Genomic DNA, 16,885 nt, shown 5'->3' with positions numbered 1-16,885 from the left:
ATACATCGGCCACCTGCAATGGCCCAGCCCAAGAGCCATTTAGCAACTGATCTGCACCTTGTACAGTAGAACCTTGGTTTTCGAGCGTCTCGGAATCCAAACAATTCGGAACCCGAATGCTGGAAAACCGGAAGTAATTACTTCCGTTTTCAAATGCGCCTCGGAAGTCGAACAGCTTTTGAGGTGCGTTTTTCTCCCCCCCCTGACTTTGCAGTCACCTCATTGATCCTTCGCAGGTGGCGCTGTGGGTTAAACCACAGAGCCTAGGACTTGCCGATCAGAAGGTTGGCGGTTCGAATCCCCGAGACAGGGTGAGCTCCCGTTGCTCAGTCCCTGCTCCTGCCAACCTAGCAGTTCAAAAGCACGTCAAAGTGCAAGTAGATAAATAGGTACCGCTCCGGCGGGTACGTAAACGGCGTTTCCGTGCGCTGCTCTGGTTCGCCAGAAGCGGCTTAGTCATGCTGGCCACATGACCCGGAAGCTGTACGCCAGCTCCCTCGGCCAATAAAGTGAGATGAGCGCCGCAACACCAGAGTCGGCCACGACTGGACCTAATGGTCAGGGGTCCCTTTACCTTTACATTGATCCTTAGTTTTTGAACATTGAACGGTCTTCCAGCATGGAATACGTTCGAAAACCTAGGTTCCACTGTATGTGAAGAAAGTGGGTCACGTTTTTCTCCCTGTCTCGTAACACTAGGGACATCCGATGGAGTTGAATGATGGATGATTCGGGACAGATAACAGAAAGTCCTTCTTCACAGAACTCTCTCCCCCAGAAGGCAGTGAGGCCAGGCTCTTCTGTCCTCATGTGCGTACACAGTGTTATACACACATATTCTAACTACCAAGAAGCAAACTAATGTCTGCATACAGGTGGTATCTCCTAGATGGTATCTTTGAGAAACAGGGGGTTTTAATTTCAGCACACCCTGGCTGTCCTTTCAGAAGTTTTGCCAGGCAGTCTTTTTTTGGCTGAGCATCATGGCTTGCGCTAATCAATCTCCTCTTTATGATGCTGAACCACCCGTCAGATTGGTATCTCAACCTGAGCAGTTTTTCAAATTATAGTTTTTGAAACTTCTCCCCATACACAATCACTGATCTTATTTATCACACAGCAGCACAGTTAAACAAAAGTCAGGCCATTGTGCTTGGTGATGAAAGGTGCTGTTTGTCTCTCCTTTTGTGCTACTCCCCAGGGTCCCAAAGTCCCCCCCCCCCACCTTTCGCAATTTTGCCCATTTATCCCAACAACCTGCTGAAACCGTTTCCTGTATTCCTGAAGATACCAGTGAGTATTTTTTTTTTTAATGCAGAATTAGCATGCAGCTTTTGTGACTTCTCTGTTCTACTAAATTTGAAATAGTTTGTTCTTCTGCTTTCTGGGTTTAGGAGCTTGGAAGCTGTTAAAGCTGGTCAGAATGTTTTGCAGCAGAATCTGACAATCTATGGCCTTTTAAATGGGGGGGGGGGGCAACTGTTTCTCATTATGTTATGCATTTTGTGTTTTTATGCTGAAAGCCGCACTGTGACCTTTGGAAAAGGACTTCACCCCTTGTCAACTTGCACCGACTAATGTAACAGGCTTGTAGTGTTACCTTTAGGCTTGCAGATTTAAAGATCCATTTCAAGAACCCGAATTGAGTCAAGAATCAAATACTTTGCTCTGTTTTTCCTAATGGATGAACAGACCTGGAAGGAAGCCCAGCTCTAGAATTCCAGTGGCACAGCGCCAGACTGCAGTTGCTCAGTGGTGAGTGAAAGGCACTCTGCACATGCACGGAGTTACTTTAAAAACAGTATTACTTCATACAGGTTTCTTTACAAATGGGCTTGGCCAAAGAGGAGAGATGGTTGTGCTCAACAGGAGGTGGAAAAGGCTATAACACTAAGGTCCACAACACCTGCAAGAGCCTGCCCCCCCCCCTAATAAAGATCCCACTCCACAGCACTCCTATATCTAGATTTCTAGAAAGGTAGGAGGACCAGATGCAGACCATTGAGGATGTGTTGGTGGTGAAAGAAAGCCTACAATGTCACTGACTACAGGTAGGTACGAAAGGGGTGTGTGGGCTCACAAAACAATAAACAACGTTTAAGCGAAATAAGGATGTTTGTTGTTTCCCCCCCCCCCCCAACACGGTCTTAAATAATGAACAGATCAGTTAAAACATTTCAGTACTTTTTTCCCATTTCAAGTACAAAATTGAGGGGAAATTAGAAAAGTAAAGTTCTATACACTACAGGTGCCGGGGCTTTGGAATTCCAGATGTAGTAATCTGAAGAAAGCAATTCTCGAGCTGAAATTAAAATAAACACACACAGACACACAGAGAGAGAGAGAGGGAGGGAGGGAGGGAGAGAGAGAGAAATAAGCTACTATACAATATCTCAAAACACACAAATGATTAAAATACATTTGAGCTTGTAATTTCATAATTTAAAAAAACACTTTTATACTAGACATAATAAATAAATCATATAGTTGAAAGCTGCATTTTGGCAGCAATATGCTGATGGCACACAGCTCTATTTCTCCTTTACATCTGCAGGTGAGGCAGTTGAAGCGCTGCACCGGTGTCTTTCCTTGGTAATGGACTGGATGAGAGCCAACAAACTGAAGCTCAATCCAGGTAAGGCTGCGGCTCTGTTAGTGGGCAGTTCCTTAGACCAGATGGGTGGCAGGTGCCCAATTCAAAGTGCTGGCTTTGTCCTATAAAGCCTTAAATGGCTCAGGACAGCAATACCTAAGGACTGCCTCTCCCTATATGAACTGACCCAGACCCTGCAATCAACATCATAGGCCCTTCTTCGTGTTGGCCCCTCCTCGAGAGGTCCGGAGGGTGGCAACACAAAAACGGGGCCTTCTCTGCAGTGGCTCCCTGCTTGTGGAATGCTCTCCCCAGGGAGGTTCGACAGGCACCTTCATTATATATCTTTAAGCGATGGGCAAAAACCTTCCTTTTCTAATTAAATCTATGGCCTTTCAAACTGTGTGTGTGTGTGTGTTATTGTTTCTGTTGCGTTTTTGTGTTTTTATACGGCAATCTGCACCGTGATCATCGCATGACGGGTGGTGTAGAAATTTAATTAATAACAATAATAATGATAAATTCTGCAGAAGGCAATTTTGAAATGGAGGCCCCAAGGCAAGTTCACCTATTTACACCTTGCTAAAGGTGTCCTTCTGTTTTAACGTAAAACCAGCGGCAGATGTGACCCTGCTCACCTGTACTGATCTTTGGTTTTCCTGAGGAAAAGACCTGGATGGAATGCTGGTCTGTGTAACATCCGGTCAGCGTGAAATCCAGGATTCTAAAATAAAGCTAAGCGCAGCCAAGCAGAAAACAGTAAGATGTACAGATCCTCATGTCTGCTCAAACACCTCCCTGTCCCCATAGACTAGGTAGAATATACCATATTTTTCTGTCTATACGATGCCCCCATGTATAAGACCCCCCCCCCCCATTTTTGGGGACCATTTTAAGAAAATGAGGGGAGATGGCCCAAAGTTGTTGAGCTTCTCCCCCCACGCAGCTGCGGGCAGGAAACACTCCTTAGATCATTTCCTGCATGCAGCGACATCGGAGGAAGTTGCAATCCCAACCAGCTGGCTGGTGCGCTCCCCCCCCCATGCCACTATCCATGTATTGGACGACCCCAGTTTTTTGACATGATTTTTGAGTCAAAAAACCTCGTCTAATACACAGGAAAATATGGTGTATCTAATATTTGCACAAGGGACGCGGGTGGCGCTGTGGGTAAAAGCCTCAGCACCTAGGGCTTGCCAATCGAAAGGTCGGCGGTTCGAATCCCCGCGGCGGGGTGCGCTCCCATTGTTCGGTCCCAGCGCCTGCCAACCTAGCAGTTCGAAAGCACCTCTGGGTGCAAGTAGATAAATAGGGACCGCTTACTAGCGGGAAGGTAAACGGCGTATCCATGTGCGGCTCTGGCTCGCCAGAGCAGCGATGTCACGCTGGCCATGTGACCCGGAAGTGTCTCCGGACAGCGCTGGCCCCCGGCCTCTTGAGTGAGATGGGCGCACAACCCTAGAGTCTGTCAAGACTGGCCCGTACGGGCAGGGGTACCTTTACCTTTACCTAATCTTTGCACAAGGAGGTTACTTCCTACAGCTAGTGAAGGCTCTCACACCCCTTGAACTGTTTTGGTATTCCTGCACATAAGTGAGTAGAATTGGATGACAGGAACGGAAAATGCCAATGTCCCTCTTGTTTCCTAACATCCACCCATATCCAGGTTGAAGGCCCTTACAAAGTTTCTTGATGAAAAGAGTGCCCAAGTCCATCCATTATTTTTTTTTTTGGGGGGGGGGAGCGACGACAACACACAACTGCACAATTAAGACCCAGCTTCTCTTGAAGCTGACGACTTACTTTGATGTAAGTGGTGTTTCCAGTACACACAGGGTCAATCTGCTGCTCCTGATTCAAGGCGCCAAAAGCGACAGTCCCAGAAAGGGATATTTCCAATGACTTGGGGAATTTTTGTCCTTTAAAAGAAAAAAAAAAAAGGTTTCAGAATCGTAATAATGGCAATAGCATTTATGTAAGACTTCTAAGAAGGGACGCGGGTGGTGCTGTGGGTTAAACCACAGAGCCCAGGACTTGCCGATCAGAAGGTCGACGGTTTGAATCCCCGCAACGGGGTGAGCTCCCGTTGCTCAGTCCCTGCTCCTGCCAACCTAACAGTTCGAAAGCACGTCAAAGTGCAAGTAGATAAATAGGTACCACTCCAGCGGGAAGGTAAACGATGTTTCTGTGTGCTGCTCTGGTTCGCCAGAAGCGGCTTAGTCATGCTGGCCACATGACCCGGAAGCTGTACGCCGGCTCCCTTGGCCAATAAAGCGAGATGAGCGTCGCAACCCCAGAGTCGGCCATGACTGGACCTAATGGTCAGGGGTCCCTTTACCTTTACAACTTCTAAGAAGGGGGGGTGAAGCCCAAGATTTGGAGCCCATGAGAACCAGCTCCTAAAGGGACCACTCATAACTTGTAAGAACTGTTGGGGCAGCCCCACCTGGGGTACTTTAAGTCCTGAGCGAAGGCTGAAACAATCCCGGCCCATCGATCTTTAAATCAGTCACCCTCCCCACTTCCTGTCTGGTTTAAACATATGGATCTGGCCACACCTGCACCTCTGCTTTCGACCTAAATCCAGTTTACAGGCAAATACAGTGGTGCCTCGCAAGACGAAATTAATTCGTTCTGCGAGTTTTTTCGTTCTACGAGTTTTTTCGTCTTGCGAAGCACCAATGTGTATTGACGGTTTCCTGTAGGAATGCATTGGCGGTTTAAAAAAAAAGGCGTAAGACGTTTTGTCTTGCGAAGCAAGCCCATAGGGAAATCCGTCTTGCGAAGCAACTCAGAAAACGAAAAACTCTTTCGTCTTGCGAGTTTTTCATCTTCCGAGGCATTCGTACCACTGTACTGCCCCAATGCTGTGAAGAAGAAGAAGAAGAAGAAGAAGAGGAAGAAGAAGAGGAAGAAGAAGAGGAAGAAGAAATTTTAGGAATAACTGTTAGTGGTTCCCCATGGCTTGAATGCACAGCTCATAACCAGCAGGCGCTCTGTGGAACTCCCTTCCACTTGAGGTCAGACGGAACCCCCCCCGTTTATTTATTTTATTTCATAAAATTTATACACTGCTTGATTGTAAAAAAGAACCACACACACACACAACCTCAAGGTGGTTTCAAAAAGAGAAAACAATAAAACCAAGAAAAATGTGCAGGCATACTTTAAAACGCACAAAAATTAAAATACTGAAACAGATTAAAATTTGCTCAGCTTTCCAAGCTTGTTTCTAATAATGTTTTTAGCAGGTGCTGAAAAGAGCATGGGGAAGGTCTCACCAGGCAGGGAGTTCTAAAGTTTAGGCACCGCAGCACTAAATGACCGAGTTCTTACAAATGCGGCACCTTCAAAACTTAGTTTAAAAATAAAAAATTAAAAATTTGGCAGGCATTTTAACTGAATTCTGATTTTAACAAATTTTTGTCTTATTGTATTGGCTCACCAGTATGCTACTCCGAGACCACTGTGTGTAAGTGGTATACAAAGAAATACTATGAAAAGTGAATTGTTTTTATTTGTGTATTTTTCTTTTTCTTCTTTTATGTGAAAATTTTAATAAAAATATTATTAAAAAAAAAAGTGGTATACAAATTGTTGACATAAATACATTGCATCATTTAGAATTGACACCTGACATTGGAATATTCCAGGCGCTTCACATTGTTAAGGTTTATTTCAGTCCCCCTTACCGCAAGCTTCATAATGTAGGTCAGTATTTTTTTATCCCCATACTGCAGATGGAGGCAACAAGGACTGAGGCGGATAGAATTGTTTGTGGTTTGCCTGAAGGCAACCTAGGAAGGGGCTGCGGGGCAAAGAGGGAATTCGACAACCAAGAGGAAAATATCCTCAGGTGCCATTTAAGATTTTCCGAGGCTGAGCCAATGTTTTAAATTTTGGCTAACCCAATTATCGGAATAAGCAGTTCCAAGAATTAAGTGTCCCGTATCTGACAAATGCAGCTTGGGAACTTTGTTCACAAAGTGCGACACCCGTGACGCTAATAAAGCACAATCCAGCTCTTTTTGTGGGAATCAGAGTAAATGGGAACTACAATAGGCCTGTGAAATAAATCAGACCGAGCGCTGAGAATTATTTGCTCAAGTCTATTCAAGGAGTTGCTGGCCGCACATGACATCATGGGCTGTCCTCTGAGTTTGCTAGATGACATCGCGGGAGACCGCTGCCTCGGGAGAGCGAGGAAAATTCTGAGGGACGACTCACACCCTGGGGAGCACTTCTTTAATCTCCTACCTTCGGGCAGGAGATACAGAAGTATAGTCAGCCGCACCAACAGGTTAAAGAACAGTTTTTATCCGTGGGCTGTTGGGCTGCTGAATGGGGGGAAATAGTGGTGTAACTGCCTTCCAACAAGCACACAGAGCGCAAACAAGACTGGGTGTATGTGTGGTGGGGAGGGGGGCTCGTTTAATTTCACTGCACACAGGTGGTGTAGTGGCAATAAAGGTTGTTTTTATTTTTATTTTATTTATTATTATTATTATTATCATAACTTGGGTTACAGACGCTTCAGGTTGCGTTTTTTAGGGTTACAGACTGCCGAAACCTGTAAGTACAGTGGTGCCCCGCAAGACGAATGCCTCGCAAGACGGAAAACCCGCTAGACGAAAGGGTTTTCTGTTTTGGAGGTGCTTCGCAGGACGAATTTCTCTATGGGCTTGCTTTGCAAGACGAAAATGTCTTGCGATTCCTGGGGTTTTTTTCCGCTCCCCACCCCCTTTTTCTAAGGCATTAAGCTGCTAATAGCCTTTTAGCAGCTAATCCGCTAATCCCTTAAGCCTTTAATAGCCGCTAATAGCCGCTAAACCGCTAATAGCGCTAATCCGCTAATGGGCTTGCTTCGCAAGACGAAAAAACCGCTAGATGAAGAGACTCACGGAACGGATTCTTTTTGTCTTGCGAGGCACCACTGTACCGGAACAGGTTACTTCCGGGTTTCGGTGGTCGTGCATGCACAGAAGCGCTAAATGGCGCTGTGTGCACGTGCAGAAGCGCCGAATCGCAACCTGCACATGCACAGACATGCAACGCTGCAGGTAGCGAATGTGCATCCCGCACGGATCACGTTCGCAACCCGAGCGTCCACTGTATTATTATTATTATTATTATTATTATTATTATTATTATTATTATTATTATGTCTCCATGGGGGTCTTTCTCCCCAAATCCAGCTTTCTGGCTGGTTTTTCTTTAGATGTGATGATAGAAGCTCTCGCCACCCCCACCCCCCAAAACTGTGTTGCCTCCTGTCTACCTGCAAGACGCGTGTGCTTTAGGCTCAGTGGCAGAGCATATCTAGGGTCGCTGGTTGAACCTTTGGCATCACGGATAACAGGGACCCAACTGAACTCCCTAGACAGCCGCCGCTACTCTGCAGGATAGGGCTTCTTGCAGGCACAATCTCACCAGAGGGTCCATTCCACAGAATGTCCATTCCACAGCTTGGCTGTGAGTCCTGGAAGACCCTGCTCCCTGCCTTGCAGGCCTTCTCCCACCTGGCCTGGGAGGGCAGGGCCCAGACTGACTCCAGCTACAAAAGCAGAGGCTGCTGAATTGACTCTTGGGCTGATTGCTTAGGGAGTTTTGATATTGATTTTTTTGTACCTTTATTTTGTACCTTCATTATGATTTATGTGGAAATTTGGTTGTGTACTTTCTGGTGTTTTCTTTATTGCTTATGACACCTTCTCTTGTGTTTCGAATTCTGCAACATTTCCTCCCCCCAGGAGCATGGTTTTAACTATGGAAAGGCAGCATAAGAAGAAAATGTTGCATGTATGTAGAAACTGGACCTTTACACTGGTCACACCTATACTTTGAACCTCCTTCCACTTACACGCACCTATTGTCTACTGCTCTTTTGGTGCCTAATGAAGACCATCAAGGGGATATTCTTATCCCAGTCTGCATCTGTATTGGCTCTGATATTGCTTTTATATGTGAATTTATTTTTTACACACAATGTTACTGTTGATGTTTTTCTCGCCGAACTGCTTTGAGATGCTTCATAGCAAGCAACCCTTCAATGAAAGGTGATAAACAAAATCTGTTTGCGGCCGGGGCAACCCAGCCAGGTGGGCGGGATATAAATAATAAAATTATTATTATTATAAATTTAAAATGTCCCAAGGCTATTCCTTAGGCACATAGGAACCAAATAGAGGAGGAGAAAGGCTAGTTAAGGAGAAAGCAGGAAGGCAGAGCAGAGAATATGGAGGAAGGGGCTGTGATGGCTGAGAGGAGGGATAGTGACAGTAATTTATGAGTGCGCCCTTCAAATACACTAGATAAATAATCCTAATGATATTTCTGTGGGGAAGGTCAGAATTATCATTGCCCCCCACATTACAGGAGGGGAAACTGAGGACCAGTGGGCTGCCTAAAGTGGGATGTACGGAGTTTTTGCCTGAGATGAGAGCATGCCTGGCCTGAGTTCAGAGCTCACACTCTTGGCCCCCAACTCTGTGCTAGAGAAGTAAAAGAAGTCCTGGTTGGCAAAGCCCATTGGGAGGGAAAGGGCTTTAATGAGGACTTGGCTTGTCTTCCCATGGCCCAAGAGTGGATGGAGCAGCCAGCAAGGTGGCTGTGATGCCTTTTCAAACAAGTTCAGTACGCAGCCATCCTTCAGTAGGAAAGGGGTGTGTGGATAGGTTTTATCTTACCTATGACCCAAACCAGCAAGCTTTTCTCTTTCGCCACCTCCAGCTGGCCGTAGCTGACTTTGTATTCCAGGTGTGTAATGGGTCCCCTGTCGCCAACAGAAGAAGAAGAAACCCCATTACAGCAACCTGGGGCTTACCTGGAACCCCTTCATTAAATAACCGGTAACAGTGCACTCTTTCTGTACGAGGTGAATTTGGTTCAAATTAAACATTTGCACCAGGAGACGATGTAAGCAGTAGCCTTCGTCACTCCTCCGTTACAAATTGTTCCAGCAGTAGGGCGAGTGGAGACACCTCTCCCATTTCCATCATATTGGTAAAAGGTGAACTGCTGGTCCGGTCCTTACTCATTGCCCATTGTGAGGACTGAGCAAGATCTGGAAGGTCAATGGCTTCTGAACATTGGGCTAGATATGATCTGTCCTATGCTCTATTTCGAGCCTCGTTCCAACAGCAACTTTTACCTGCACCCAAGGAGGGAAACATGTTGGTTCTTGAAAATCCCACTCCCAGAAAAGAGGGGACAACTGCATGATTCTCACCTGTTGAGAAAGGGAATACGGGCCTCACAGTACTCAAAAGTGTTTTTCACACTTTCATGAAGCTTCAGGTGAACGGTGAACTTCCACTGTGACTCTTCCTCTTTTAGCTGATAAAACCCCAAAATTGGTGGAACAGGCACCTGAGCGGGAGGAAAGAGAGTTGAATTCCTTATATTCATATTTTAAAATCATTCTTATGTGTTTTATCAATTGGTGGTTGTAGGCTTTTTTTATGGTTGCAGGTTTTGAAGTTGCCCAGAGGCCTCTTTGGAGGCATGATAGAGTGCAAATTCTAGAATAAAGTAAAATAAATAAAATTAAAATGGGTTGACAGCTTCCAGATGTCAGATATAAACTCTCTGATTGCTAAACAGTAAGATAATTAGGCAGAAAGTGCTTAATTCTGATGGAAAACAGGAATTAACAACTCATTTGCAAGCTAGATTCTCTAAACCACCGATCAGCAGGGTGCTGGAAAAAATTCTAGGATGGAGGCCAAAAACTTGCCCAATGCCACACTCAAAGCATGTAATGAGATGGAGGGCCATTGCTAACTTGCAGATTCCTTTCAGAGAGACAGAGATGAGAAGAGACCAGGCTTTGTTATGAAAGACCATGTTATTATACAGGAAGGTGTGATTGTAACTTTGCCTTCCATAGATGTAAATCTCTGTACGTGCAGCTGCATTTAAAAGCAGTCCGGAAACCACAGTTGGTCCGGGAAAGGGGCGCAAGATTATTAACCGGGACTGATAATTTGATGATATTGCACCTGTGCTGTGTCAGTCTGACAGCGCCCAGCTTAAAAGTGTTGCTTTTAACCCTTAAACTTCACATTACGTGGTGCCATGCTGTAAATAAATAACCCAGGCCAAGACGGGCACATATGATAAGTATTTTTCAATGGATAACTGATCAGGCAGGCAGGCAGGTCTCTTGCTTCTGCAGCCTTCATAAATCTGGTAAGTGTGCCAGCCCAGATTCTTTCCTGCTCATAGAATCTTAGACTTGCAAAGGATCCCAAGGGCCACCCAGTTCACCCCTTGCAATGTAGGAATTACAGCTAAAGCATCCATGACAGATGGCCATCATCCTCCCTCTCCCCCACGTCTTCCTTCTCCGGATCAGGTCCCGATCACCACCACTTCATCACCAGTGGTGCAAGCTGCTCCTTATCCTCACTGCTGTTGCTGCTCACTTGGTCATCCTCACCAGGCCAGAGGGTGGAGGAACAGCGAGGAGGAGGAGGAGGGCCAGGGGATCTTGGCGCCTCTTGCTGGGGTACCGACTCTGGCAAGTGCCTGACCCCGCCGCCGGATTAACATTGCAAATCGTGCAGCCTTACCTGGGAAGTATAAAAGCACAGGTCGAAGGGATCTGCAGGAGGTATTAAAGGGAATTTGTAAGGCCCGCTGAAGGCAGAGTCGTCCATTACGTCAACGCTGCTGGAAGTCAGAACGGCGGAGTCGAGGGACGTGACGCAAGGGTGGGCCAAAATATCCTGGAGAGGAGAGCCGTTGGCAGGGAGGTTCAAGCTGATGGTCACGTTGGGAGCAGTGCCTTCGATGTCGCACTTCAAAGACAAAAAAAAGAAGTCTTCAAAGCATCCCTAGTTATCCATGAGAACGGAAGAGACCTCCTTAGAGAACGGCCCAATTCACAACCTCTTAGAAAGGCTTCCCTTTAAATAGTTAATAGCGGGGGCACGGGTGGCGCTGGGGGTTAAACCACAGAGCCTAGGACTTGCTGATCAGAAGGTCGGCGGTTCGAATCCCTGCGATGGGGTGAGCTCCTGTTGCTCGGTCCCTGCTCCTGCCAACCTAGCAATTCGAAAGCACATCAAAGTGCAAGTAGATAAATAGGTACCACTCCGGCGGGAAGGGAAACGGCGTTTCCGTGAGCTGCTGTGGTTCGCCAGAAGCGGCTTAGTCATGCTGGCCACATGACCCGGAAGCTGTACGCCGGCTCCCTCGGCCAATAAAGCGAGATGAGCGCCACAACCCCAGAGTTGGTCACGACTGGACCTAATGGTCCCTTTACCCTTTAAGAGGAACCTCCGACCTTCCAGATGTTGCTGACTATAACTAGAATTGTATTATCGCTTTCATTACTATTCTTACTATTGTAATTTATTACAAGTACAACCTCCAATGTCTGAACTGAGACAGTGTCTCTCAGCTCGCAGGGCTATTATGAGGATGAATAATGCAAGCACCACAGGATGAAATCTAAACACTGAAAAATGATATCGAAATTAGCAGTGGCATCTTTTAACTCTTTATTCAGCTAGCAAAACTAGGAGGGAGATACGCAAGAGCATATCTGTAAAGCGAGATTTTCATTTTGGTATAGTTCACAAATCTAAAAAAAGAAGCATTTCCTCTGCGGCATGCTGAAGCATTAAAAATATTAGGTTCAGCTTCCCCATATGCCAAGATAAAAATGAGCTGAATTTTTGCTTTTCCAGGGGCATTCATGTGTCAAATAGGTTAGAGAGATTTGCGCCAGAAAGTGTCTCACCTTGCAAGTTACAGTTCCGTAAACCTGCCACATGTCTGACACATCCCTTTTGTCATACTGCACAGACTTGACTTTTTCAGTAATGCAGACATTAACGTGAGGCTTTCCCTTGTACGTGCTGGTTCTCCAAGCCGGTGGTTTCTGAGGATGGCTACTTGGAGCAACGTGATTGCTTTCCAATGACGAGCCGTTCAAGTTCGTATCCAGCGGGGTGCCAAGAGGACAGCTCTGCATAAGCAAGCCTGGGAGCTGGCCAATTTTGGAAGTCCTCTCCGCTTTGCTCTTCTGGCTGGAGTTCATGAAAGCCAGCAGCCCCGACAAGACCGCAAAAGCCTGAGAGACCCCGCTGATGCTGATGAGAGGTGGGCGCGGTGCCAAGGGCTGCTCTACCAACGGGAGGCCGACGTAAACCAACCCGCTCTTTTGGAAGGCCACCACAGGCCAAAGTTCGCCGCTTTCGGTCTGAAGGGCATAGACCGAAGTCTTGTTGATTCGGGAGCAGCCATCCCTACGCTCTATGAAGCTCTGGTCTTCATCGGCCAGCCTCAGTTCAAAAAGCAGCGCTTTAAGGAAAGGGCTGTCTTCAGGCACGGCCACATAACTTGCTCCGTTGAGGCATTTTGCTCGCTTTTCAACCGTGGGGTAACGCCTGCAATGTGGAAGCACACAGGTTGCAGGAAAGTTAACATTACGTTGCTTGAGACATTCAGCCAAACACTGAGGCCCAGCTCTGAGGGCCTTCTGACAGTTCCCCCACTGTGAAAAGTGAAGTTATAGGGAACCAGGCAGAGGGCCTTCTCGGTGGTGGCACTCTCCCTGTGGAACGCCCTCCCAGCAGATGTCAAAGAGATAAATAACTATATGACTTATAGAAGACACCTGAAGGCAGCCCTGTATATGGAAGTTTTTAATGTTTGGTGATTTATTGTGTTTCATTATCTGCTGGAAACCAACCAGAGTGGCTGAGGCAACCCAGTCAGATGGGTGGGGTACAAATAATAAAATTGTTGCTGCTGCTGTTGTTGCATGCTCCAAATTGGTCTGAGCCGCATGGCACCAAACTGACCCAACTCCTAAGGGGTTGGTTCACCAAGCTGCTTTTACAAGTCACAAGCGAGGTGGAGGCTCCATGAAGACACCTATCCGCACAATGGCTGTTTTGGCACAGTCCTTTTCACAGCATGAATCAGGCCATTGTACACACAGGCCTTCATCTGAAGTTCCACTTCACACAAGATGTTATCTATACCCAGGGGAATGAGGCTTTGCAAGCTCTCCAAGGCTTGAGTTGTGACCCAATACTTTGGTAAATCTGGAGCCCTGCCTGTTTACAGTTTTATTACCAATAAAACAGACAATTCACTTGTTTCTGTGCTCATGTCCTTTTCCAGACCCCTAAATTTGAGAAACCTTTACTGCTGTCTGTAGGTTCTGATTTGTCAACTGATTGTCAACTGCTTCTGTATCTTCCTTTATTAACTACAGCTACATAGTTAATTTCCCCCTTATTCAGAGGAGTAAAAGAAATATCAAACCCTTGTAATATCCACGGGAGAACAGAAAAACCTTTTTTTCTATATTAAACAATTGGATTTAACTACTACCTTGTACAGTAATTATTTTTAAAAGACGCCACTGTCAGAAGCTCAATTTCCCCCCCATCAAAATTAATTTAATTCCAAATATCAAGTTGACAGTGTCACTTTAAAGTACAGTAGGAATGAACAAAAGGGGATAATTGGCATTATGTGGAATCGGTGTTTGAACCTGGCATGGTGGAAGGTTTTTATTTGTTGTCTCTAATTCCCATTTTGGCTGAAGGATGGCTGAAGTATTCCTGAGTCTACAATGCAGACTACAATTACTGCTGAACCTCAACAATCACAATCACAGTTTGTGTAGAGATTTTACAGAACTGGCACATGCTCTTTATGTTTCTCTTTTTAACTCTCCCAATGCTCATGCGAAAGTAACAGAGAACTGCGAGTGAAAGTGCATGCAATGTTCACATGCTCATCACGACTTTGTATACTGGGATAGACCGGTCTTCTCCCCACATCCATAACATGGGCACTCCAGGCAAACTCTTCCCCTCCTTTCTGAGGAAGCAAAATTAGGTACAGTCATACCTCGGGTTGAAGTTGCTTCAAGTTGAGCGTTTTCGGGTTGCGCTCCACGGCGATCCGGAAGTAACGGAATGCGTTACTTCTGGGTTCCGCCCCTCGCGCATGCGCAGACGGTCAAAATGACGTCATGCACATGCGCAGAAGCGGCAAATCATGACCCGTGCAGATGTGGGTTGCGTTCGCTTCAGGATGCGAACGGGGCTCTGGAACGGATCCCGTTCGTATCCAGAGGCACCACTGAACCTGCATGACTGCACAACCATGTGCCACATACATATTTTATGCAATGTCACATGCATAGCGATTGGAGAGGCGCTCGCCACTCCTCCACCATGCAAAAGCATGGCTGAAACCCTAGGCAGCTGCTGCCAAACAGTGTAGACAATATTGAGCTATGTGAACTAATGGTCTGACTCAGACTAAGGCATTTGTTCCTATGTAAATGCAGGACCCAGGGCAAGTAGCCCATCCAAGGTTGCCAAGAATTTGGTCCCCGTGGGGAAACAGGAGGATAATGGTATAATATTGGAGGCAGAGTACACATTATGTTTAGGACACTTGATGTAGTTTCTGAGGTCTTTCTCTGCAATATGGAGGAACATGTCACCAACCTGTTTTATGCATTGTTCGGAGTGTTGCTATTCCAAATAGCCACTCCAGAAAAACGGGGAAGGGCTCCATGATTCTGCTTGCAACTGAGAGTGTTCCACTCTTTTCTGCTAAGCTCCATGAGCTCCAATCTCTTTTTTCCAGCCATGAAGCTGGAGAGGAGGCAGAGCTCATAGTCAATTACACTGGCCTTTGGAGCAGCTGAGACACAAACGCACAGAGCAAGTTGCCACTAGGGTTTTGTGATTGCAGCCTTGCACTGGTGACAACCACATTCTTGGTCCTGTTCAGGAAGACAATGTTGTACTCAGTGGCGTAGCGTGGGTTGTAAGCACCCGGGGCAAGGCAAGTAATTTGCACCCCCTAACCCGTGGATTTGCGCCCCCTAACCCTAACCCCCAGATGTTGCGCCCGGTGCGGCTGGCCCCCCCTGCACCCCCCACGCTACGCCACTGGTTGTACTAGAGGGCTAGGAATCCCCTGGTTATTCCTTTCATGCTTGCACAACGCAAACTCCCAAACATAGACCTGGAACCAAAACATTGGTGAGAATAAATAATTGCCTCCTGTGGGCCCCACCAATGTACCTCACCACCCAAAATAGGAGAGGGGCGGAGGAGGAGGGTCTTTCTCATTGAATCTGCCCAATCTATTTTGACTGCAGATGCCCAGGGTGGAAACTTCTGAATGAAAAGCACAGCCTTCTGTCATCGAGATATGACCCGTCACTTAAAGAGATGCTCCTTACATGATGGTTCAACTCACAAGAGGCCGTTCTGCTTCACAATGGATGAAAGTGGGCAGGGAAACAGCCACTGGGTGGTGAAAGGAACATACTGACCAGCTCTTACGTAGGTTCACTACAGCGTATTACCTGGAAAACAGCACGGTGCCACAGGAACCTTGTTCGTGGCCGACGAGCCAAAGTCCCCTCAAGGCCATTGCGGGTGGCTTAACGGATCACAAAGGATCACCACGTCCGTGACGGCCACGTAGCCTAGGAGCTTCTTCTTGCAGGCATCATTCGGGTGCCAAGGGAAATTTCGGATCTGGAACCGCCCAGCTCCTCAACACTGCTAGCTTCCCCCGTGGATGAGCACCGGTGTTCCCCTGTTCCGCAACCAGGATTTGGCCCACAGGTTAGGGCGCCCCTCTCACCAACCGAGCCCCAAGCCCAAATCTACTAAAAAAAAGATTCGCTTTCCCGGGGTAGCAAGCCTTCAAAAAGTCGCAGGCGCCCCAAACAACACCCTAGCTTTGCAAATCAGCAAAGGCAACGCTCCAAAAGCGGAGACCCCCTACCAGTTCCAGGCTGAGGAACCCCAACCCCACTATCCCCTTGCAATGGGGAGCATGCACCCTAGTTGCACCCTTGCAATCAGGGAAAAAAAGCAGACACAAGGATCCAGATATCTCCCTCCCTTTTTCTGTCCCAGAAGCTCTTGCAGTGCAGAGAGTAGGGGGTCAGGGCACCCCTTCCCCTATTCAGAGCTCCCCTATTTAGAGGGTCTTCCGACCCCTGGAGAAGATGCCTCCCCCCCAAAGCCCTGCCTTAAACTCCCCAACAGTCTTTCAATATATATATATGGAATATAAATATAAATATAAATATATATATATTCTCACCTTCCTACCCTTGTTACCTGAAGGAGACCCCCCTCCCCACTTCGCTCCGTGGGACCCCCCCCCCGCGCCCCACTTTTCAGAAGCCCCCCAGTGACGCTGCTGACAGGCCTGCGCCCCTCCCCTCGCCCCTCTCCTCAGGAGCGGCCTCCGCCTCCTCAGCCCCCTCAGGCCGCCTTCCTCCGC

At 47.0% G+C, this 16,885-nt stretch overlaps 1 protein-coding gene across 1 annotated transcript; it reads right to left on the bottom strand.

Moving 5' to 3' along the window:
• Positions 1-2,167: 2,167 nt before the first annotated feature.
• On the bottom strand, positions 2,168-16,808 carry AP5M1 (adaptor related protein complex 5 subunit mu 1). The gene is made up of 8 exons (XM_083437944.1): positions 15,951-16,808; positions 12,342-12,990; positions 11,167-11,394; positions 9,822-9,961; positions 9,280-9,365; positions 4,397-4,512; positions 3,232-3,328; positions 2,168-2,302 (listed from the first exon to the last, which is right to left on the bottom strand). The coding sequence occupies exons 1-8, from the start codon at positions 16,016-16,018 to the stop codon at positions 2,220-2,222; spliced, it is 1,467 nt and encodes a 488-aa protein (XP_083294070.1). The 5' UTR covers positions 16,019-16,808; the 3' UTR covers positions 2,168-2,219.
• Positions 16,809-16,885: the final 77 nt, after the last annotated feature.

This window comes from Podarcis tiliguerta (assembly GCF_965153285.1).
Source record: "Podarcis tiliguerta genome assembly, chromosome: 1".
Taxonomy (NCBI): Eukaryota; Metazoa; Chordata; class Lepidosauria; order Squamata; family Lacertidae; genus Podarcis; species Podarcis tiliguerta.
This window is presented reverse-complemented; position numbering and strand designations above follow the sequence as displayed.

Bases quoted from the DNA above. Each gene is read 5' to 3' on its own strand.
- AP5M1 (XM_083437944.1), bottom strand. From the start codon at position 16,018: ATGGCCTTGAGGGGACTTTGGCTCGTCGGCCACGAACAAGGTTCCTGT. The intron at 11,395-12,341 runs GTGAGACACTTT...TTGTCTTTGAAG, and splicing joins ACGGAACTGTAACTTGCAAG to TGCGACATCGAAGGCACTGC. The intron at 9,366-9,821 runs GTGAGAATCATG...TGTTGGCGACAG, and splicing joins CGTATTCCCTTTCTCAACAG to GGGACCCATTACACACCTGG.